The sequence below is a fragment of the Ursus maritimus genome, unplaced genomic scaffold (genome assembly GCF_017311325.1).
Source record: "Ursus maritimus isolate PB19 unplaced genomic scaffold, ASM1731132v1 scaffold_7, whole genome shotgun sequence".
NCBI lineage: Eukaryota > Metazoa > Chordata > Mammalia > Carnivora > Ursidae > Ursus > Ursus maritimus.
In genome coordinates this window covers 32763769-32789176 of record NW_024426885.1, presented here as the reverse complement: position 1 = coordinate 32789176, position 25408 = coordinate 32763769, and the positions used below count along the sequence as shown (strand labels likewise).

Below are 25408 nucleotides of genomic sequence, written 5' to 3'. Positions count from 1 at the left end.
GGCGATGGCAACAACCCAGAAAGAAACAGCAAGAGCTTAAGTCATAATAGTGGCCATGGAAATAAAAAGGGTGGATAGATTCAAGATATAGTTACAAGTTAATTCTACAAGATAGAATTAACAAACCTTATTGATTGACTGGAAGTGGAGGACGAAGGGGGAGAAAGAGATTAAAATGGCTTCCTGCCTGGGTGAATGTTAGTGGTTCCACTGGAATAGGAGTGAGAGGAAAGAGAGGACTGTGAAGACAGGAGTCAGTTCTCAGGGACCTGTTGAACTGATGTGCCAGTGGAGGTACCTGAAAGGCAGTTAAAAACAGGATAGTTAAATATGGGTTCAGAGAGAAACTGGAGTAGAGTTAAAGATGGGGGAGGGGGTGCTCATGGACAGATACAAGCAGTAGTTAAAGCCCAGGGAATGGATGAGCTGGTTGAGAGAGGACATAAGTGAGAAAAGAAAAGGTCCAAGGTCATTTAAGGGGAACACGGTGGAAGGAAAGCCTGTGGGAATAACATTGGCATTTCTTTGAAGCATAATAGGATTTCTCAACTGACTGAACAGATACCCTTTGAAAAGAATGACTCTCTTTAATCTTTCTAAATCTGTCTGAATTATCTGCAAAGGAACCGCTGGGAATTCCAGAAGATTGGTCCCTTAATACAGGCAGATGCCTTTTATGAAAAATGAATGTTTAAAAAAATATATCATTTGAAGTTATTTTAACAAAGTCATAATTATGGTTCTTGCTAACATAATACTACTATGTATTATGATTATCTACTTATATGTCTATCCCTTCTCACTAGACTGTAAAATCCTCAAAGGTCCCAGTGTTGGTGTCTAGCCTGGTACCTGGCACATAGAACACAGTTGATAAATATTTGTGAATTACTATGAATTTGAGTTTTAAAGTTCCATATATACAGAGTATAACTCAGTTCCAATAGTCTTTCTAATGGAAATATGTTAAATTGGCAAGAGATACTATAGTTCTAAATATGGCAGTGCCCTTCATAATAGTCCACATTGATAGTGATGCATGATATATTCATAAAATGTCATTTAGTAAAGAGAATAGATCAACTAAAACTACATATAATTACAAGGATGAATTTCACAAATATGATATTGGATGAAAGATAGCACACAAAACAAGGGCAAGCGTAGAATTCCAATAATATGAAGTTTAAAAACAAACCTAATGCATAAGTTTTAGAAGTCTGGAGAGTAGTTACCTTTGGAGGTGGTGTAGTGATGGGGAAGAGGCACAAGGAGGACTTTCGCAGAACTGGTTATGTTCTATTTCTTGATCTGGGTGTTCTTTTCATGAGCACATTAAATTTGTCATCATTCACTGAACTGTACACTTATTATTTGTGCATTTTTCTGTATGATGGCTAGACTTCAATAGAATATTGAAGAGAGAGAGAGGAATATAAATAATTCTGATACATGATACTACTAATAACATTGAAGAATAATGCCTACAAATGGAGTAGGAGTATATAGCCTTAAGCAAGTAATTGACCTACAGTAATCAACTGATAAGAAAAGAGAGTAAAAGGAAGAAGTCACTGGGTTTCAGAAGGTGTGGGAGACTTGGTTGGTTTATTAGCTGAAGACTCAAGCAGTTGCTGATAACTACATATCTGCGTGGGATCAAAACCCAAAGTAGCCTTGCTATTTGATAATACCATCTCGGTTTCTGAGCATTCAGCACAGCTATCACCAAAGGAACTTCACTTCATTGGATCAAAACTCTGAGAATAAACCACTTCTACTCAGGCTGTGATGGAGTAAGTGGTATTATCCTAGTCCCCCCGCCATAAATGAAGTATAGATAAATATGGACAAAATAGGAAACATCTATTTCAGACACTGAACAACAGGCTATACAAGACTATAATCTCTAAGAGAAAGGGAACAAATGAGGTAAGTCCTTCAAATTGCCTCAGCTTTAGGTTTAAAGGCACTTAGATTCTGGCACAGAGAAAAGGAACCCAAAGTATAACAGCCTTGCTCAGCTGAGGAGACAGAGATCTTAGTTTGGTGAGATTAAGATAGCTGGAATTTGGGGCGCCTGGGTGGCACAGCGGTTAAGCATCTGCCTTCGGCTCAGGGCGTGATCCCAGCGTTATGGGATCGAGCCCTGCATCAGGCTCCTCTGCTATGAGCCTGCTTCTTCCTCTCCCACTCCCCCTGCTTGTGTTCCCTCTCTCGCTGGCTGTCTCTATCTGTGTTAAATAAATAAATAAAATCTTAAAAAAAAAAAAAAGATAGCTGGAATTTGCACAGAAAGTGTGTGAGAAGAGGATACTATGCAGAGAAAAAAACTCCAGAAATCTGCACACAGTCTTGGGGGGGGGGCGGGGAAACTATTGGGGGAAAGAGCTATGAGCTGAACAACTGTGAAGCTCACAAAGTTTTGGGAGACCTTTCCATTCTGATCAACCACAGTGGAGAGATCTCATTAAACATCTAGGACATTCATTAGAGATGCCAGAAAGCCCAGGTCTTATGAATAAAAATAATCTAGCTATAGAGTTAAAGCTACCAGAAACCCATTCTAGCAGAGCATAAAGTCAAGCTTTGAAAGTATCAAGCTTTTAATTTACCCACAAGTAAATTAAAAGCTCAGCAGCTCTTGAAGGAAGACAACAAAATCTAGACTCTATCACCAATAAAAACAAAACAAAACAAACAAAAAGCCACTAGACCTCCAAAGAAGTATGAAAATGTAATCAATAACTAGGAGAAAAGTTAGTCAATATGGAGACCCAGAAATGACAGAGATGATGGAATTAGCAGATAAGGACTTTAAAACTATTATTGTAAATATGACTTACAAGAAAATGTAAACACACTGAGGCAAGAAATGGAAACTATTAAAAAGGTCCAAGGAACTTTAAGAGTTGAAAGATATAATACTTGAAATGAAAAATAATTAGATGGCCCTGACATAAATTTAAACACTACAGAAAAAGACAAGCAAACTGGAAGACAGGAAGCAGAAACTATCCAAACCCAATCACAGAGAAAAAAAGAGGATTAAAAAACAAATAGCCTCAGTGATCTATGAAACAAAGTTAAACAGCCTAACCTTTATATAATCAGAGTCTCAAAAATTCAGAGGGTAGGGTAGTAGGGCAGAGCAAAAGAGAAAATACTTGAGGAAATAATGGCTGTTAATTTTCTGTATTTAATGAAAAATATTAACCCAGAGAGCCAAAAAAACTCAATGATCCTCAAATGAGATGAAGACAGAGAAAACTACAAATTACATCAATGCATATTGACAAAAATCAATGATAAAAAGTTGCCAGACAAAACAGGGGAACAGAGAAGAATATTCAATTCAAGCCAGAAGAAAACGGACCAAGATCTTTAAAGGGTTGAAAGGAAAAACTGTCAACCTATAATTGTACTTCCAACAAAAACATCTCTTAAACACAAAGAGAAATAAAGACATGTTTCAGACAAAGACAGAATTATGTGCCAGCATATCTGCTTTACAAGAAATGTTTTTAAAACTTCCTCAGGCTGCAAAAAAAATGACATCATATAAAAACTTAGATTGGTACAAAGCAATGAAAAATGCTAGAAATGGTAAATATTTGAGTATATCTAAAAGAATTTTTCCTAATTTTTAATCTCTTTAAAAGATAACTGACTTTCTTGAACAAAATAAAAACAAATGTATCTATATGTGAAGAACCTTGTAACACTCCATTTCCCCTCTCCTGCTCATTAATATATCACTGTAATAATTGTCATACACTTTATTTCTACACAGTATCAATGTGAATACATAGGCACATGTGCACCTACACACATCACACATAGACAACTTGCAGGATGAAGCAAATACTCACCATGGCAGAACTAGACTGGCCTTAGAGCATTTGTTGTTCTGGGGCAGTAATGGTTAAGATTTAAAGTGGGTATTAGAGAGTACAGGTTGAGTCTAGTTCCCAGTTATTAACTATCAGACACTGAGCAAGTTACATAACTAGCCAAAACCTCAATTTCCTTATCTGTATAATGCAAGTAGTGCCTATTTACTAGCATGTGTGTGAAGATTAATTCAATGATCATATATAAAATGTTAGCACATTGCCTGGCTGCCAATAATAAGGACCTGACAATGGACGGCTATTATTCCGAAGTCGAACATGTCCCCACCTTGCCAGATAAGAAATTTGTTCAAACACCGGTTGATGAAGAAGGTATGATAGCAACTAGGAAAAGCAGGAGGTGGCAAGTGGCACTAAAATTCTCCATCTTCCAAAGAAGAATAAAATAAATCATTTAAAGTCAGTAAATCGGTCATTAGAGCCTTAGGAATGCGGAAGAGTATAACAACAACCCCTAGAAGAGTTAAAAACAGAAATTGTTTACAGCGATTGCCTCTGAGAGGTGGAACTGGGGGAAGAAAGAAAAGATTTTATTATTCATAGTATACCCTTTTATGCTGTTAAAAATTTTATCACGTATTAAATATTGCATAGAACTTCAAAACCTAGTTCTATAATTTATAAAGTACATCTGCAGCAAGTAGAAAGGTTAAACAAATACACCTGAATCTGTATAAAAATGGCACTTCTTGAGTGCTTCCCATCCTCACCACTGAAGGTGAAACAGCTTGCGTGTGCACGCACGCGCACGCACATGCATGCAAACGTGTGCACCTCTGTTTGGAAAGTAAATGCTTGATAGTTTAATATTGGAATTCTCTACTGACACTTTGCTTACACTTTCTCCCACCTTGGGCCTTACATTACTAAAAATTAATATTTGTCCTTTTGGTTGATAGCATGAAAAGTTGCAAGAAGATCCAGTAATGGGAAAATAGAAATACAGCAGACACCTAGAGTGCAGGGAAAATAGTAGAGTGCCCTGGATCGGCAGAGGATGCAGGAAATAACTAAAATCGGGTCTGCGTTGCTGGTGGGTATCTATTCACTTTGCAATTGCCTGTGAACTCTCAACCCACCCCAGCCCTGTGGGTCCTAGCTGAGACTCCAGTTTTGGACAACAGAAGTGAGTTAGGAAGAGATCAGAGTTGTGGACACTGCAGCATGTCTGTTCTCACAGCAGTTGAGGAAATAGGTTGGCTTGTAGTAGTAGTAGTAGTAGTATAAAAATTGCTTTTCTTCTTTGTTTCATAGCATTTTACTCCAAGAAAGTTAAGATGCTAGACAGACACCATAAGCCTAAAACAAAGCACACAGCATCGCTGTGGTATAGAACATAGTCATAGAATGTTGCCAAAGTAACGGCCTCAAGGTCCAAGCCAGGCTATAATGTGAAAGGGACTGTGCTCTAATGAGGTCCTCTCAGAAACCAGCAATCCTGGCAATTAAGACCTCTGGATAAGTAAAGTTGTTGGGACGGTGGACTTTGACTCCTCACAGTCCTGGGTTCCAATCCTACTTCTGCTCTTCCCTATCAGTGTGCCTTTGGCAAGTTGTTTAACATCTCTGAGCCTCAATTTTCTTATCTGTAAAATGGGGATAATAAAAGGCACACTTTGTTTCTTAGAAGTTCTTACTATTTGGCATTCTACATATATTACCTCATTTCATTCTCACAGCAGTTGGATACTATTATGATCCCGTTTCATTTATTTCTATTTTTTAAACATTTTTGTATATTTATTATGTTTCACAAAATTATACCTTGCAGTCTAATACAAATAAATTTTTTTTAAAAAAATTGGTATATTTCACAAAGCAAACCATATACTAGGTAGTCCAACTATTAAAATAAAGTGTGTTATAATTCTTGCTCAGCTAGTTTTTTTCTCCCAAATTTTTAAAAAGATTTTATTTATTTATTTGACACAGAGAAAGCACTAGAGAGAGCAAGCACAAGTTGGGGGGCAGAGGGACAGGGAGAAGCAGGCTCCCTGCTCAGCAGGGAGCCCAACATGGGGCTCAATCCCAGGACCCTGGCATCATGACCTGAGCTGAAGGCAGATGCTTAAACTACTGAGCCATTCAGGCACCCCATTTTTTTCCAAATTTTTATTTAAATTCTAGTTAGTTAACATATAGTGTAATATTGGTTTCAGGAGAATTCAGTGATGCATTACTTACATACAAAACCTTGTGCTCATCATAACAAGCGTCCTCCTAATACCCATCACCCATTTAGCCCATCCTCCACCCACCTCCCGCCAGCAACCCTCAGTTTGTTCTTGTTTAGTGTCTCCTATGAATTGCCTCCCCCACTCCTTCTTTTTTTTCCCTTCCCACACATTCATCTGTTTTGTTTCCTAAACGCCACATATGAGTGAAATCATATGGTATTTGTCTTTCTCTAACTTATTCTGCTAAGCATAATACACTCTAGCTCCATCCATGTCACTGCAAAGGGCAAGATTTCATTCTTTTTGATGGCTGAGTAATATTCTAATACACACACACACACACACACACACACACACACACACACCACTCTTCTTTATCCATTCATCAGTCAATGGATAGCTGGGCTCTTTCCACAGTCTGGTTATTGCTGATAATGCTGCTAGAAACATCGGGATTCATGTACCCCTTCAAATCTGTATTTTTGTATCCATTGGGTTATTGTCCCATTTTATAGATGTGAAAATAGAGGCTCACAAAGAGGCTAAATCACTTGTCTGAAATCACACAGTTGGTAAGTAAGGCAGCCAGAACAGTACCCCAGCAGTTGACTCCAAGAGCCCTTCTATTAACCCTTACACTAAAATGTATGATAAAGTTCTCCTGAGGATTAAATGAAATGCATTTAATAGTGGTTGGCAAACTTTGAGCATTTAATAAAGAACAATTATTATAATGAGAGCTGGGTAGAATCCAAATCCCAAATTATAACAAATTTGGGGTTAAAGTGGATTGCATTGTACTTTCATCATCTAGCACAAAGTCTAAAGTACAGACATCCACCCTCACTCTCAGGAAATTTATAAGCAGAAAGCAAGTTCCCACAGGACGATACAGGTTCCCCAGGGGCTGGGCAGCAGGGCGGGGGCCATAAATCATTTTTACAGGAGCTACCTTTCCCAGAGAAGGAACAGATGAAAGTGGGCAAGCAAGAAGTTGCTGGAGAAAGTCCCAGGGGCAACAAGGCCAGTGGGGTTCTCCCCTGCCCAGCAGTGACTGCTTGGGATCCAGCTCTGCGACTTACGAGCTTAAGAAATAGAGATGGAGAGAGCCAAGTGGATGTATCCAGACCCGCACAACTGCATGGCACCCAGCGTCTTGATTCCCAGGCCAGTGGGTCAAGCTGGCAGGGACAGGAAGCTAAGCAAGATGCATGGAGCTGAGGCATGGGTTCTGCATGCTAGGTAATGCACGCATCTGCTTTTGTTCCTCCACCATCCCTCACCCCACCCTTGAGAGGACTATAGCCTTGTCTGATTCATGCCCCACTCTACCCCTGCTAGGAACCATAAGTAGTCCAGTGCAGGCACTCAAGCATTAGTTGAATGAGTTACATGAAAAATGGCATTAAGATAAACATAAATACATTAGGGAATAGAATGGAAAATTGGCATACGTGTCTAAGATGGGACAGGGGACTTTAAAGAAACTCCCATCTCTGACGAGGGCTTTAAACTCTGTCTCCAGAAATTAAAGTTTATAGTTCCAAGTTCACACTTTTTTTAGCTATTAGGGATACTTTGTTGGAAACGTTTCAGAAGCCCAGAACGCACTATACCATGCTACCTCTTTTCCTCCTGCTATGGATCTTTTTAATGTATTATGATCTCTCTATAATTATGAAGGAGAACTGAAGAAAGGAGAGCATGGCTAGAGCTGGGGAAAATATCTCACATGCCTCAGTTTGTATGCAGACCCAGGTTTACTTCAACTTTGGATCTATATTGCTGGTTTATTAGCTGTCTGTTGCACACCCTCAGAAAGGTTTTCCCCTGGCATTTCTTTTTTAGCTTTTTTTAAATTGTGATAAAACATAAATAATGTAAAATTTACCAGTTTAACCATTTTTTAAGTGCACAGTTCAGCGGCACTGAGTTCACATTGCTATACAACCATCACCACGATCCACCTGCAGAACGGTCATCATCCCAGGCGGACATTCTGTACCTGTTAAACACTAACATCCTTTTCCCTTCTCCTCTCGGCTCCTGACAACCACCATTCATTCACTCTTCTGTTTCTATGCATTTGACTATTCTAGATCCCTCATCCAAGTGGAATTGTAGTATGTGTCCTTTTAGGTTTGGCTTATTTCAGTTAGTGTAATGTTTTCAAGGTTCATCCATGTTGCAGTACGTGTCAGAATTTCATTCCTTTTTAAAGGTTCCATTATACGTACATACCACATTTTGTTTATCCTTTCATCGGTTGGTGGACATTTGGGCTCTTTCCACCTTTCGGCTATTGTGAATAACGCCGCTATGAACACTGTTGTACAAATTCTGTTAGAATCCCTGCTCTCAATTCTTCTGGGTAGCTAACCAGAAGTGGAATTACTAGATCACGAGGTAAATTCTAGGTTGAATTTTTTTGAGGAACTGATCCTGGCGTTTTTTTTTTTTTTTCCCTGTTATATTTCCAGAGTCAGTTTTTATCATTTATTCAAACGGTTTATTTTGCCTCTCCAATACACTATCCTACATTTATGCTAAACTACCTCTCTTTGGCTTGTTCCCTCTTTCGTTTATCAAGGTATTTAGAATTATGATCTTATGTTCCACAGTACTGTTCTTCCCGAAAACACAAACATTGGACCTCACTCCTTGAAGCAAACTGCCATTTTCTGAATCATAATTTGCTTTAGTTAAAAGAGTAAGAAACAAACTTTTTTGGGGGGGTTGGGGTGGGGAGCAGCCTTTCAAATCAGTACCAAGATACCAGTCTGATATGAGTCAGGTAGACAAGCCAGGAGAAGAGAGCTCCTGATTTACATATGTCTCGCTCTAGGGGTTTTTATGGGCTTGCTGGAGGGCTGTTTTATTTTATTTTATTTTATTTTTTATTTTTCTAAAGATTTTATTTATTTATTTATTTACTTACTTACTTACTTGACGGAGAGAGAGAGCACACGCAGGGACAGCAGCAGGCAGAGGGAGAGGGAAAAGCAGTTTCCCTGCTGAGCAAGGAGCCCGAAAGTGGGGCTCAATCCCAGGACCCTGGGACCAGGACATGAGGTGAAGGCAGCTTAACCGCTTAACTGACTGAGCCACCCAGGTGCCCCTGGCAGGCTGCTTTAATCTGATTAACCCTCCCTGTGCCTGTCATCCAATCAGGTTTTTGTCATCTATCACGTGGGAAAGGGTGGAGGGCTCCTTCCGGGGTGATATAAGATCTTTTTAAGGGTGGTTTCCTCTGAGGGCGGGGGCCCTTGTTCCTCCTAGCCTGTCTTCCAACTCTCCTTCATCAGCACCCCTCTTCTACTGTCAACTTCCTTCTTCCTTCCTGACACCAGCACTGTGGGAGTGCCATCCCATTGTGGTTATCTGGCATTACATTGAGAGCCCCTGTTCTCACCAGAGGATTGAATTTCTTCAGAAGCAGAATTTCAGTTGGAACACTGCATGATTTTGCCTACAGAAGCCATGTTCCTTTGTATTGAGTCCACAAATCCTGTCCACTCCATCTGCCAGCTACTTCAAAAGCAATCCTTCCTCCCTGCGTCCTCTGCCTTGAGGTCAGAACCTCAGACTACTGCAGGGGGCTCTGAGCTGGTTTCCACCCACTTCAGGATTCTGCCTCACCTTCCACTCTGTGGGGGAACCCCACTTCTCTCCAGCTCTAAGTCACTGTCCCCAGAGTCTAGAAATAACAATGCTCAAAGAAAAACTTAGTTCTTCCATGCCTCTGCTGGGTGGAGCTGCAACTCGGAGCCATGTCTTCTGACTTTGTCTGGTCCATACGTATCTTAGAAGTTGCTTTTTATATTTCTATAGCTTTTGTTTGTTTAGCAAACAAGAAAAACTACAGTGACTGCTATCTTTCATACATCAATGTCAGCAGCAAAGGGGAAGGAAGTGAAAGGCAATAAAGTGCAAGACCCAAATCATCCCATCACCCTTCAGTCACCCTCGTCAATACTGGTGTGGTACCTATTTTCTTCTCCCTTTCTGAGGATGGTATTGAAAGTGAAGTAGTCAAGGTATTTCTTGCTCATATCATCTGATTCTTTCTTCCTAACACTTCCTATAACCACCACCTTTACTATTTGAAAGGGAAACAAACAGGGTTCCTGGACCCGATTCCACTGGGGAGGGGGGTGGGCGGTGGGAGGTTTCCCCACACCAACAATAATTCTCCAGACACCAGCTGAGTATCCTATAATTCAACTCAATTCTGACCCTATTCATCCAGAGATAGTGTCAGACCCCACAGATGAGGGACTTGGTCCTACAAGGCTGCTCCCCACCCATTCAGATGCTGATTGCAAGTCCAGGTAATTGCGTGTGCTTCTGACCCACCAGCTATAAATTGGGGGTTCCCAAGACCCTTGCCACGGGTTTGATGAATTTGCTAGAGCAACTCACAGAACTAAGAGAAACATTTTACTCACTAGATCACCAGTTTACTATAAAAAGCTATAACTCCGGAATAGCCAGATGGAAGAGAGCCACAGAGCAAAGTGTGGGGAAGGAAGCTCCAGGCTCTCCAGTAGAGCCATTCTCCCAGTATCTCCGCATGCTCACCAACAGGAAGCTCTCCAAACTCCATCCTTTGGAGGTTTTTATGGAGGATTCATTATCTAGGCATGATAGATTAAGTCATTGGGCATTGGTTACTGAACTCAATCCCTGCCCCTTCCTCCTCCCCACAGGTGTCAAGTGGGACTGCCAGTGCCAACCCTCTAATCACTGGTTGGTTCCCCTGGCAATGAGTCCCCATCCCTAAGTGTTTTCTGAATGTCACCTCATTACCATAAACCCCTTGTGGTAGAAGGAGGTTTGTTATGAATAACAAGATGCCCATTACACCTTTATGGCTCTGAAGCTATTTTAGGAACTAAGGACAAGAGACCACATATTAAGACAAACATTGCTCCCATTGCTCTTATTCCTCCCGAAATTCCAAGGGTTTTGAGAGCTGTGAGCCCAAAACCTTGGATGAAGAGCAAAGAAATATATGAATGACCAAATACATACTTCCTGTAAATCACAATATTACAGGGACTCTTCAAACACTCCGCATATCTAAGTCTTACAAATAAACACAGTTGTGAAACTGCACTTGATTTCTAGATGTTTGGAGAAGGTTTTTGGTTCTTGCTTCATAATCATGATCTATCACTCTCACCATCCTTCCCTACAATTTCCCCACTAAAATACCACCACCACCACCACCACCAAACTCAGTTTCATATATTTTTATAAGCAGCCTTAGATTCTTTTTAAGACAAGGCAACGGTATATGTTAACCAAGTTAGAATTCAGGGGGCCATTTGTCCCAGCTTGCCTACAACAATCCCAGTTAATGCCTATTGCCTTGCATAACTTTTGAAAGCTCCTTCTCTTACTCTAAAAAAGGGGGGGTCCAGTTTAGAGGATAAATTATATGTTTACCTTATTTAAAAATACACCTTGATTTTCCAGTAAAGTGCTTTTCAGGTGACACTGTGCTTTTGCCCACATCACTGAACTTGATTTGCACAACTCTGCAAGATAGGGAGGGAAATATTTTATCTCAAATAGCCAAGGCCTCAAATAGTAGGTGGTGACCATCTGAGGTCACATACTCAGGGACAGAATCAGAGGCAGAACCCAGGATTCCCGACTTCAGTATTTTAAGCTGTTGACCACTTTGGGCAAATACCTGAGTAAAGACAAACTCCACTCTCTTGGTTGGTGCTTGCCCTTGGACCGAGAACAGTTTAGGCAGGTTCATCCATGCCCAGATACTGTCCTCTCACATTTAAAGCAAGCAGAGATGAAAGAAGAATTACCTAAACATAAAGAGCTCATTAGTGAATCCCAGGGATCCTGGGGCCAAATGACTTTTTTTTTTTTTTTTTTTTACTTAACTGGGCGCAATTATGTCAGATTATTGGAATCTTACATCTAACCAAATTAGGATGTCTCAGTTCACAACCAAAAAAAGAAAGAAAGAAAGAAAAAAGACCAATAATGAATGCCTACTGTTACAAAGAACACATAAATGGGTTCTGCCCCAGTCTTACAGATATATTTTCCCTATGGGTATGTGCTAATCCTTTTTTTTTTTTTTAACCTAAAACCGGGAAAATTCTACCTTCCTTGGGTAACTGGTAAGGAGACAAAGACAGGCACTGTGCTTGGCAGGGTCTCCAGGGTATTCCAGAGGTGCTGAATGCGGCGCCACACCATTAAATAAACGCACATTCTCCTAACCTCCCGATGGCCTACCCCAAAAGAAGGCCACAGGACCCACAGGCGTCCCTCCCTCTCTTTGCAACGACAGAAAGGAGTCCACTGTGCCTGGAGAAGGATGACTCCAAGCCGCTGGCCAGTCTAGCCGGACCGCAGCAGAGGGGAAGACGCCCTCGGACCAGTTGTGGGCACCAGCGCCAGAGCAGGGAGGTAGCCAGCCTCCTCCTGCGCAGGAGGCTCCAGGAGCTGAAGGTAACAGGGCAGCGGAGGACAACCGCGGTCCCCGGCAGGGGGAGGAAGGCCGCGCGCGCATGCGCCCCGCCCCGCCGCCGGCCGGAAGAGCCGGGCAGCGGAGCCGCTGCTCGCAGCGCTAGTCGCCGCGGCGCGGAGGAGAGCGCCGGCCGCGCGATGCGGCCCCTGGACAGCGCCGGGGCAGCCGAGGTGCCAGAGCCCGGGCTGCGGCTGGCCGACGACGCGCCGCAGGGCGCGATCGAGGAGCCCGCGGCGGCCGAGGCAGGGGGGACTCCCGGCCCCGGCAGGTGCTGGCTGTTCGGCTCCTCGCCGTGCGGCTTGTGTGCTCCGCAGGGTGAGTGTGGGGTGCGGACCCGGGCGTGGGTCTTGCCCCTGGGGTAGGGGTGGGAGTGCGGGCGCGAGCGGGCGAAGGTCCCCGCAGCTGCGGGCCGGGGGCGCAGTGAGGACCGCGCCCCCATCCATACCCTGATCAGAGCTGGGGAAAACCCTTGGAGCCCTCACCTGGGGGTCTGCAAAGCAGAAGCCCCTTTCGCCCCGCTAGCGCGAAGACCGGAGAAAGTTTCTGATTGTGTTTGGAACCCTTTTGGGATTCTGAAACTGTTCCTATAATTAAAGTGTTGCGGGCAGGACCGCGGAGTCAGATTGCAGTTCGGTGCGCCCTGCCGAGGTTGGAGGTTGGGGGATCAGTAAGAGGCCATCCCGCAGCCGGCTGAGGTTGGGAGGGAGCTAAACCATGAACACTGATGACAGCGGTAAGCGGTGTTCCTTCAAGAGGAAGTTGAAAAGCAGAGTATAGGGCGCCTGGGTGGCTCAGTCCGTTAAGCGTGAGACCCTTGATCCCGGCTGAGTTTTTCATATCAAGGTATGAGTTCAAGCCCTGAGTTGGGCTCCATGCTGGACATAGAGCCTACTTAATTAAAAAAAAAAAAAAAAAGCATAGAGTCTAGAAAATGAGTCTAGAAAATGTTTGCCTCAGAATCTTAGAATTTTGGGAAGGCAGAGTGGAGTGGGACCACTGGTTCTCAAACTTTTGGGGTTAGGAGGACTTTGTTGTTGTAAATTTTTACAGTATATTCGTAACAGCTCACACTGAACTAAACCAGATTTCTGTTATTAATATAATGAATATTTTGTGATTTTTTTCTCTTTTTTTAAAATTTGAATCATTGTTCTCGTAGACAGAAACAAATACAGGAGGGTTTTCTTAGCAATTGGAATACTAAACAGGGCAGAGGTACAATCTTACATAACATTGTTAAGAGGTTCACAGACTTGTCTCCAGAGCCGGGGACCCTGTGTAAAAACACCTTGATCTTGTTCAGCCTCTTCCTTCCATAAATGAGGAAAGTGAACCCCAGGAAGGTGAGGGCTTCGGAGCGGGGGTTGCCTTGTTTTTCCCAGATCTGGCATATATGGGTGAGACACGGCACAGGTCCCTGCGGCACCAAGGTTAAGGATCCCAGCATGCCAGAGACCCAGGCCAAGGCCCTTTGTGCCAACCACAGTGCTACTTTAAGCACATTCCTCCTTAAACTCCAGGAAAAAGGTAGATGTCCTTTCAAGACAAAGTTACACAGTCTGCACCATCTCATCCTCTTGGTGGCCTCCACTAAGTGTGACCCCAGACTTCTATGCCTCTTACCCAACCCTATTTCCCCCTTTCTGTATTACGAACTTTCCGCATTATGCACTTTCCTCAGTTTAGAGAAACGAACCTCAGAAGATGATTCTTGCTCCATTTTTGTCCTGAATGCTAACAGAAATGATCAGACTTCTGATTATTTTTGATGGGCTGGTGGCTCCAGAGCAGGGGTCGCTCCGAGCTGTGCTGAGCAGGTGTACAGCCCGTGAAGAGGTGAATTTCTCACCCTATCAGTTATTATGGCTGAATGTCATTTTGATGGAATGCTGAGTCAGTCCTTACGAACTCAAATGTTTCCGCTCTTGTGAGCCAAAGAGGACTACTGTACATTCAGGCAGCACGTGGCAAAATGATAAACCTATACAAGCGACCGCACTTAGGAATCTTGTGGAGTATTTTAACATCAAAGAAAATTGCTAACAGTAAGACTTAGTAATAGTTACTGTAAGATAACCAGATAATTTTCTGAAAACAGGACTGCCATAGAAATGTTGTCGTTGAACTTTGTGACAGTATCATTTTAACGGCTTGATCATGGATTTTTGAAGAAAGCTCATTTTCGTGTTGGGGTTGAAACTGTTACCAGTTTTCTACATTCTTGGATAACCTTCACAGACAGCATTTAGGTATCCTAAGATATCTGTTTATTTTCTTGAGGGACAGTGTGGATCTTGGACTGAAGCAAGGAGAAATTGTCCTTTACCTGTGCCTCATATGCCCCTGGAAGGAGTTCTCTAGTGTAGCACTGGTTCTCAAGCTGGTAGAACTTTTTACAGTTGCAAAGATCCTGTATCAGTGGGTCTGGGATAGGGCTCAGGAACTGAAGTTAAAGAAGTTACTCAGTCGATTGTCATTCCCAGCCAGGGTTGTGAATCACCAGTTTAAAGCAGAGAATAGAGAAACTGATCAACTTTTCAGTTTTCTTCTAACTCAGAAGTTGCACTGTGGGTACTTACTTAATTTGAATTATTTAGAGTTGCCACATTATTAGCTATGCTTGTGGTGGAATATGATCACAGAAGCACATTATATAAGCAAATGCCTCTTTGGATTATGGTGCTCTCTTGATCATCTCCATTGGCAGAATGGAAATTATTATTCAGTAAGAGACAGGTCCTCTTGAGTAGAACCAGGCCTCACCCTCATAACAAATAATCAAGTTCAGCCAGGTCTTGTAAGAATTGCAATCATGGGCCTTAAGTGTTTATAGGCAAGAAAATATGTGAGTGGCTGTGTTTTAAGAGACAAGATAATCAAAACCAGGGGTGTAAAATTAAGTTTTAAAAGAGTTAAAATATCATGTTAAGTTAAAATATTCCTGGAGAAAAATTCAAAAGTTTAGACTGGAGAAGATCCTTGAAACATAGACCAGGGAGATATTTTCTGTCCTTGATCTTCCTGTTCCGTCTGAGGGTGTAGGTTCCATGTATGAGTTGTGTTTCTTTTAAGAAAAACTATTTTATTTGGACCTGAACTCTGAAATTTCAGAAGCTGAACTCTGAGGCTGACCACAGCCAAGGCATGTATTTTGTGGTGCTTAACTTGGAAGTCTTCTAAAGTTTCCTTCTCATGGGCTGAGTATGTGCCGTTTGTTTCCGTGTTATCGGAGCACACAGGTAGTGAACAGAAAGTGGAGGATTCTGGCACTTACAACATACCACCCTTGATATGAGCGCCAAATGATTTTCTTCAACTGGGCACCTGGAGCAGGAAGAGGGAGAGGCCTCTAACCACAATGGCATCTTTTACTACACATGTCAGGCTGTAGAACGCTGCTGGAGAGATTGTGCATTGTCATACTTTGGTCCCAATTCACAAAGTGTTTATCACTCGCGGGCAAAGGTATCTTGGGGCTATGAGGATGTTGAAATGTATTAACCTGGCGTTTGCATTTATTAGAGAAGGGCATTTTTTAAAAACATTATGCAATACCGTTCTCTAGCTGAGTAACACGTTGTAAATTCCTAGACTGGAATGATGGTCCTAGTTTTACTCTAAGTTGCAAGTGCCCAAACAATATACCCTTCCGTTTTGCTATGCTCTTAACTGATGAGGGCCGGTAGTGTTTCCTTCTTATTCTCTCCATGTTTTTGTATTTGTTTCAAAAAAGAAGAACACTAATGTATTCCTCAGTTTGTTACCTATCTTTTAGGGAGTTCTCTGCTAATTCTGTCCCTTTTTACTCCCCTCTGAATGATGGCGTTGGGAGAGGGTGTGAGATTGAAAATAGGTTCTTCTATCTTCAGTAACTAAGATAGACAAAGTGGCGAAACAAAAGTTTAATGCTCATACAGACTGTTATTAATGTATTGAATATGTGATGGCTCTAGAGAAAGCAGTAGTGTCCTGGTTCAGATCTTGCCAAGAAGATGGTGCTCAACGACAGTTCTAATTTTTTAAAAGTTTTGTTTTAAAGCACTTTGAGGCCAGAGGGGTAGATAACCTAGCCCCCTGCCCTCAAAGAGTTTATGCTCTAAATGAAAGATAAGTTGTAAGCCATGAAAAGTAAAAGATTTGATTAACCATTCAAAATAACAAAACAGAGAGCCTTCCCAGAATATGCTGTCGCCAGTGGTGTTAGACTTGGCGTCTTTCCATGAGGTTTTCTCATACTCTTTCATTCAGCAAATATTTAATCAGGGTCTTCCATGAGCCAGGCATAAACAAGACGGTGAGGTCCCAGCCTGGAAGAGTTCATAGGCTTGTGGGGGAAGTAAGATAATCAACAAGTAGCCATATGACACAGCTATAAACTGTTGTCCAGAAAAGAACACTTTCTTCATAAAGCCCGGTTCACCAGTGAGATGAAATAACTTATCACTTGGAAGCATTTTTCTTTAGCCGTCTTGACAAGCGTTTCTTTAAGATTTCTCTCACTGTCTTGGCAAGCATTTTTACTTCTTTTTGACTTGTAAGTGAGGGGTGATTCTTCAGTGAGCCAAAGGAAATCCATTTTATAGGGTAAAACTGCATTTAAAAATTATGGATTTAAATTGTTGCTTTCCTCAATGATTGTTCATTCTTGGTGGGGAGTGGTTCGGGTTCAGAGAGTGGATATGCTTAGGAGATAGCATTGTTTGCCTGTTAACCATTAACACTGTTCCATTTTTCTCAATTCCTAAGTGAAAATAATAAAACATATACTTGGAAGCAAGGACTAACCAGAACTTAATCTTTTTCAGAAGCCAAGAAGAAAGCACCCTGTCCTGGACTTGGCTTGTTTTATACGTTATTGTCCGCCTTCCTTTTCTCAGTGGCCTCTTTATTTGTTAAAAAAGTGCAAGACGTCCATGCTGTAGAAATTAGTGCATTCCGATGTGTGTTCCAAATGCTAGTCATTATCCCTTGCTTAATATACAGAAAGTAAGTATTTCTTATCTGCAAAGTAGAAGGTATTAACAGATGTTTGTAAATCTTCTGACTTGCTTCAATTATTCTATAGTGTCTGCTTTATCCCTTCCGTAGATTTACCAGTTCCTACATCCTTTGGCTCTGATTACTAAAAAGTCACAAGGACCCACCCACAGAAGATGCTGTCATAAGCACAAACCACATGCCCAGCGAAGGAGGGGAAAGAGATTCAGTTATTCTCCACTCCCCATTTTGAGAACAAAGCATTCCTTGTACATAATTCCCTCCATCTTATTCCACCCTCCCTTCTTTCCCTTGGCAGAACTAGTATTTAGAAGACAAAAGTAAATGAGAAGAAGCAGTGGTGTCTCCTAATATCAAGGTTTCTTTAAGTAGAATGGGCTGCTCTGTTTTCAGGGCAAACAGAAGATTACCATAATAATATCTAGGTCTTCCCCTTAGGGTGATGTGGGAAAGGGAAAAGGTCATCTTGAGCAAGGCGTTTTTAAATAGTTTCATGTTTAGTGTCCTCATCTGTGAACTGGAGGGAATTACACTCTTTGTCTTCTATCTGGCACCTTGGCTGCAAGGGCCAAATAAAATTTATTATAGATCAGAGCACTCTGTATAGAATGTAACAATAGTTGAAAACTATATTCCCCATCCTTCCTGTTCTCTCTCTACCTAGCACCTCTTTCCCTTCCANATAGAACCCCCTCCCCACCCTTTCCCAGATTAAAATTATGCCTCTCACACACTATTATAACCTCTACCACCCCTGTGTACTTAGAACCCTTGGAGAAGAGACCAGTTGGGTCCATGGTGGCAGTCTGGCTCTTTCTCTCTTTGGGCAAAAATGCTTAAACCCTGAACTAAATGCTTCAGTCACATGCCACCAAAGTCTCCTTGTATCTGTAGCACAGTAAAGATTCATTTGGAATAGTTTCACCCCATATCCTGAAGATTTGGTGAAAAAGGTGAAAACTTACTAATTAATATTGTCAGAAATTCCTGTGTAAGTGTGGACCAGTCACAGTATTTTAGGAAATGATGGTAAGACTTCAGAAATTTCTAAGGGTGGTAAGAGACCACTGATGCTAACACAGTTACCTTCCCCATAATAAAAGAATTGGCAGGGGAAGGCACTGGAAGAATTTTTTAAATCCTTAGCACCAATCTGTTTTGACCCATTTTATGTTTCATTATCATGGAAGATGATATGGTATTCCAAGTATTTTCGAAGTGTGAGGCAAAGATGACCCACTCTTTCATTTCTAACTCCAAAGACACCCTGGAGTCCTTGTATCAGGCCTACAGGCTAGCCTTCAGGTAGATGTTCAGTGCTGGCACACGTCAGCAAGCTGCACCTAGCCTGGCATGTACCCAGCACTTTGCTTGGTAAATTTTTAATTAAAAAAAAAATTGAGTGGCAGTTATTATATAAATGTTATATGTTCTTTTTCATTATATTTTAACTCTTCCTGCAGAGAACAATGAAAAGTTGTCTCACATTCAATGGCTAAAATAAATTTTAGCATTGCCTCAGCTTTTATAGAAAACCTTGCAAGATTGGCAATGCATACTAGCCAGCACCAAGTTTTCTTAGGTAGCACAGCTCAATCTTGAAATTATATTTATTATAAAAAAATCATATATTGTCATTGTAGAAAATTGGGGGAAAATAAAGAAGAAAAATTACCTATGAGTCCACCTGTTAAGGTTTACCCACTGTGAACATTTCAGTACATTTTCCTTTTTGTCTTTTTTACAAGCATGTGTAGACAGAGGAAAAATTATATTTGCTGAATTGTAATTATACTATTTATGGAGTTCTCTTGTGATATTTTTGCTTATACTGTGAACACTTTCATGTTTTTAGCTATACTTAGAAACCATTTTTTTAAAGGTGTATACTATTCAGTTGTGAGCATTATTATAATTAATTTAGCAGTCCCTTATTTTTGACGGGACTTCAAAAATAATGTTTAATTAAGAATTGCAATATTAAAAGCAAATACCAAGCTGGTTTAATGTGCATTCCTCCGTTTGAATTTACAGAACTGGATTTATAGGCCCCAAAGGTCAACGAATTTTCCTCTTCCTCAGAGGAGTCCTGGGTTCTACGGCCATGATCCTACTGTACTACGCTTTCCAGGCAACATCCCTCGCCGACGCCACCGTCATCACGTTTAGCTCGCCTGTGTTCACCTCTATCTTTGCTTGCATCTTTCTCAAGGAGAAATACAGCCCTTGGGATGCCCTGTTCACTGTCTTCACCATCACCGGCGTGATCCTTATCGTGAGGCCCCCGTTTCTGTTTGGCGCCAGCGCCGCGGGCAGGGGCGACAGCTACTCCCTTCACTTAAAGGGCACGATCGCAGCGGTCACGCACGCCGTCTTTGCCGCCCTGACTCTGGTCATCCTCAGAAAGATGGGGAAGTCCGTGGACTACTTCCTGAGCATCTGGTATTACGTCATCCTCGGCCTCCTGGAGAGCATCATCGTCCTTTTCATCATCGGGGAGTGGAGTCTGCCTTACTGCGGGTTGGACAGGCTGTTTCTCATACTCATCGGCCTGTTTGGTTTGGGGGGTCAAGTGTTTCTCACGAAAGCCATCCAAATAGAAAAAGCAGGGCCAGTGGCAATAATGAAGACTATGGATGTGGTCTTTGCTTTCATCTTCCAGATTATTTTCTTTAATGATGTGCCCACGTGGTGGACGGTGGGCGGGGCCCTGTGCGTCATAGCCAGTAGCACGGGCGCGGCCGTGCGGAAATGGTGCCAGGGCTCCAAATGAGGCTTTGTTGCCAAGCGCACGGTTCCCCCCCCTCCCCCGCCAAGTGCAGACACGCCACACGTGCACACACCTGGAAAATCTGCATTTCCTTCACTGATTATACTTAATAAATTTCATAATTAAAGTACCATTTTTGAATATGGTATGTCTTTAATTAGCTAAGAATTTAGCCAGTCAGTGTGGTCTAGCAATTTTTTTTCTCAATTGTTTTGGTTTCGGTTTGGGTTTGGGTTTTTTGTTGTTGGGGTGGCATCGGTAAGAGGACAGATAATTAGTGGAAAAAAACACTGCAAAAAGTTCTATGACTGGTATAAATACATGTAATTTTTTGAAGTGTATTTTTGGTACTGATGGGATATAGGTGGGTAAGAAATTTTAGATGCTCTTTTAGCAGTGTAGAGGCTAAGAAAGAAACGTACTGATTATAATGCTGCTATAATTGGTATTATGTTGGAAATTCATATGAAACCTAATTCCATTTAGGAGGCCAAAGCTGAAACTTGGAAAAGGTGCCTACTTAATGGTGTTAATAATACAAATAGATTAGCCTTATTTTCAAGGCTTCTGTAAATGATTATCAGTCTTTTAACCCATATGAGTGCCTTTTCATTTTGATGCCAGAATTTTTATATGTAAACTTTAAGAAAAAAGGTTTTCGATCACCAGGTTTGGCTAGTTTTGTTTTAGTGGCATTCACGACTGTAGCTATCATTCTATAATTTTAAGTTATCCTCTGTCTTTTTGAAATACATTTTTCTTAACTTTCTAAGATTTCAGGTCTTTAAACCACAAGAGAGAAATCTTGGCATAACCAATGTGCACATTTCCATGCTGAAGTATTTTCCCCTCACTAGAAATGTGATTTTCTATAAATTCTCTTTGAATTTATAGTGTGATGCCAAATAAAATTTTCTCAGGATTTTATTAGGTTGAACCATATGAAATTGCTGAAATTTTACCTTTTTAACTTACAAAACCCATAGTTTCTTATGGTTCACCCTAATAGATACCTCCCTTATCCTCTCTACACCAAATATTTAGAAGACTGTGGCATATATTTTTTTAAAACAACTTTTTAAAATACAGTAATCCTATTAAACTTATTTTTATAGTCCTTTTCCCTTATGGAATTATATGTAATAATGCTTCACGTTACTTGTTAAATGTAAAGACATGAATCCATGGTTGATTGACCTTTGTAGTTTCTTGAACAGAAAAAAAAAATCACTGTTAAATTCTAGTATATCAGTATGGTATTAAATGTCAGTGCTGCACCATGATACTAACTTCATGAATTCAAACAGTTTTTATCTGGAACTTCATCAGGCCAATACTCTGAAGTTAAAAAGAGAATGTAATATTTAGCAAGGCTTGGGAGGTTAATCAGAAAGTAGAGTACACGCAAATGATTCTTTATCACAATGAACCCTTTATTGGTGAAGCTATGATGTTTTCCAACTCTTACTGTCCAACCTAGCATCTGTTATTATCTTAAGCCTGCAGATTTGAAAGATTATAGGCTCTTTTTCTCCCTTTCATCATAATTCTTCCAAAGAAAGAAAGAACTTGGCTTCTCAGGTTTATGCCTTGGTGAGAAAGGATCTTTTCCAATAGTTCCAAGAGGAAATTTTTAGCTTGCTGATCTTCCCAAATGCTTCCCACCTGACAAATCCTAAATGAAGTCTACTTAGGGGAGTCACACTATCATTATAACTTTAGCCTAATCCACAACTTTTGGAGTTTAGAATTGCAGAAGCATTATTTTGCAAGGATCTTAGATAGTTACAGAATCAGAGCATTTTAGAGCTCAAAGATTAGAAATCCTCTTGTAGGAGCCACGCTGCACAGATAGAGATGCTGGGGAGGCATCTGCCCAAGTTGGGTTTCCACGGCCTTCTCCTTTCCCTTATTTCCATGATAAAGTATGGAAAGTAAACCACTGTTTAAGCTACCTAAGGTAAATTAACTCAGGGAACCCTCTCCTGGTTCTTTACCTTGCACAATAAAAGAACCTAAGGGACTTTGAGAGTTTAATCGCTTTGGGCCTGTACACTAGAGACATGTTTTATTTCAGTAGTGTGTGGTTTAAGTACTCGAATGTCACAATATATGACCAAGGTTGGAGAAAATGTTTCTTCTCTCAACTTTTACAGGGTGTCATTCTTAAAACACTTTTATAATGTCCAAGGTGTGTACAAGGATGTGTATTGTAACAATTATGGGTGTGTATATTTTGCAAAGATTGTAGTTTCTATATCTTGAAAATATTTTCATAAATTGTTTTTATTTTATAAATACTAATAAAGTTAATATGAAAGAAGGCTATATGTTGGTTTTTATGATTATAGCAAATGTGCTCACTAATCTAACTTCCTTTTTCATCCATGTGCTTCAAAATTCATTTTATAAAGGGTATTGATCCCTAGTCATTCAGCTGTGATGTAATCTCAAGTTTCAATCTGTTTTATTTCTGTTCTTTTTTTTTTTTTTTTAAGATTTTATTTATTTGTCAGAGAGCACAAAGCAGGGGGAGCAGCAGGCAGAAGGAGAAGCAGGCTCCCCACTGAGCAAGGGCCCGATGTGGGGCTCTATCCCAGGACCCTGGGATCATGACCCGAGCCGAAAGCAGATGCCTAACTGACTGGAACCACCAGGTGTCCCACCAATCAATCTGGTTTTTTTGTTCCTCTGATACTGTTAAATCAAATCTAGTATCTCTAAAATAAAGGCCCTAACCTTCATGTTTCTAGACACCCCTAGCTTGGAGCAGCTTTGAACCCGTACTTTTGTTCCATAGCTAATCTGTCACTAAGTCCTGCGGTGTCTGTCTTATTATCTCATGATTCATTCTTTCCTTGCCATTTCCACTGTTACCATCTCATTCCAAGATTGAGCACCTCACAGCTGAATTACAACAGTCTCCTAACGTGTTACCCACTGCTTGACTCTCTCCCACTCAGATCCTTGTCTCACTGCCAGGCTGACCTTCCTAAAGCCCTGCTTTGTTACTTTGGTTCTCATAAAACCATAATGTTGCCGTATCACATACGACATCTCATCTAAATTATTTGACCCTATTCCCACTTCTCCAAGCTGATTTCCCATGTCCCATCACAAATCAATACTCTTACCAATCTCCCCACCAACTTCCACATTTGCCAAGAGATTCCTTCCTGGGTCTCCCCTGCTTCTTTTGCCCCTTTTCTTTGTCCTCTAAAACCTCTTAAACTCCAAAGGCTCAGCTTGAGCTTTTGTTTCTTCTGCTGCCTCTAGCTTCTCCCACCCACACTAGCCCAGTCTGACCAAATGGTAAAGCACTGGACTGGAGATGTGAGTGTGGTGATATCACTTCCCAGCGGAGTCAGTCACAGTGTACCTCAGCCTGTCCTCATTTACAAAGGAGTGCCATAGAAGGACTTGTAGACCAAAAAGGAAGATAAAAACACATAAGTATCAAACTGTAGTAGAGTTGAACATTCTCTCTCTTCAAAATGATGCCCAGTTCAGGGTCCTTACTCTGAGCAGTTTCACCGGGAGCTACAGGCACAGTCTAATGGATTTCAAACCCCATTTGACTCCCTTCTGCCAGCACAAATTCCACTGTTGGACAGTTCTCAATTTCCTGGCTGATCTGCCCACATAGGTGGCCAAGCGTCACGGGTCTTTATTTTACACATAGGTGTTGCTACCTTTCCAGTTCTGGCTTTAGCTCTGATCCTCTGCATTACACTTGGCTCTGGCTGGGGAATGAGCCCGATATTCTATGTGTTTCCCATGCACTATTCTCTAGACTCAGCATGGCTCTTCTAGCCCCTTATCTGTTCACTCAATAAGCACAATTAGTCTCTTGAGGGTAATCTAGTGGTAAGAGAGCCAGATGTCTTTATGTACCATGTTGGCCTCTAATGCAGGTGTATGGAGCTGTGGTCAACACTGGGCATTAGAATTTGATTCGTAGGGTGTAGGTTGGGCACATAAAGCCTGGGTACCACCCCAAGCACACCATTATTTGGTCCCTTTGGTCCCTTCTATGAAATCTAATACAGCTACCATATTCACTTGGAATTCTGCAAGATGTTCTAACAGGGACTCTCTGATCCACAAAGACCCATCCAAGTTTTAGCCTACTGAGCACTAGGTTTGGAGCTGGACTTGGAAGACCAATTCACAGAGAGACTTTGAAACTTTGTGCTGCTCATCATCTCCTAGAAATTGGTGTGGGGCTTTATAGAAGGAGAGTAAGGAGAAGACATATCTAGTGTCAAGGCAGAGCAGGAAATGTTGCATCACAGAAGTCCAGTCCACGGGAAATGTTCCACTGGATTACATGAGGTACCATGCCAGCAATCATCTATTAGGTCAGATTTGTAACAATATAAAACAACACTATTCTCACTATTTTTTTAATAGTTATTTTTCATAAGAATATTATTTATGTTAACATTATGGAATTATTTTAATAAATAATTTTTTCAGTTTTGCTTTCAAATATGGTAAATATCTATATATAATCCACATAACAGAAGCTCTTTTTTTTTTTTTAAGATTTTATTTATTTGTCAGAGAGAGCACAAGCAGGGGGAGTGGCAGGCAGAGAGAGAGGGAGAAGCAGGCTCCCCACTGAGCAGGGAGCCTGGTGTGGGACTCAATCCCAGAACTCTGAGATCATGACCTGAGCTAAAGGCATACACCTAACCATCTGAGCCACCCAGGCATCCCTAACAGAAGCTCTTTGGAGTTCTCGATAATGTTTAAGAGAGTAAAGGAATACAAAACCAAGAAGTTCCCAAGCTGCAGATTTAATATATAGTGTTATCAAATTTGAAACCTAAAAAAAATAACAACGGTTAAGCCCACCATCAAATCTAAGAACTTTTTCATGATGTTCTGACAGTTTGAAATGCAGCTCAATAACAGTTTTAAAATTAGAAACATCTTTAATGTGATGTTCCATTTTAGAATTGTGAGTTTAACAACTCTAAATGTATATAAGAAATCCAAATTATCTACACAAAAGAGAGCAAAGGAAAAGAAATCCAAT

General features: G+C 41.2%; 1 protein-coding gene across 1 annotated transcript; it reads left to right on the top strand.

The window, feature by feature from the left end:
- Positions 1 to 12705: 12705 nt before the first annotated feature.
- Positions 12706 to 22692, top strand: SLC35G1 (solute carrier family 35 member G1). Its single transcript, XM_040624817.1, has 3 exons — positions 12706 to 12911; positions 17402 to 17582; positions 19629 to 22692. Exons 1-3 carry the CDS (start codon positions 12734 to 12736, stop codon positions 20365 to 20367), a joined length of 1098 nt encoding a protein of 365 aa, XP_040480751.1. The 5' UTR covers positions 12706 to 12733; the 3' UTR covers positions 20368 to 22692.
- The last annotated feature ends 2716 nt before the right edge of the window (positions 22693 to 25408 follow it).

Bases quoted from the DNA above. Each gene is read 5' to 3' on its own strand.
- SLC35G1 (XM_040624817.1), top strand. From the start codon at position 12,734: ATGCGGCCCCTGGACAGCGCCGGGGCAGCCGAGGTGCCAGAGCCCGGG. The intron at 12,912-17,401 runs GTGAGTGTGGGG...AATCTTTTTCAG, and splicing joins CGGCTTGTGTGCTCCGCAGG to AAGCCAAGAAGAAAGCACCC. The intron at 17,583-19,628 runs GTAAGTATTTCT...TTGAATTTACAG, and splicing joins CCTTGCTTAATATACAGAAA to AACTGGATTTATAGGCCCCA.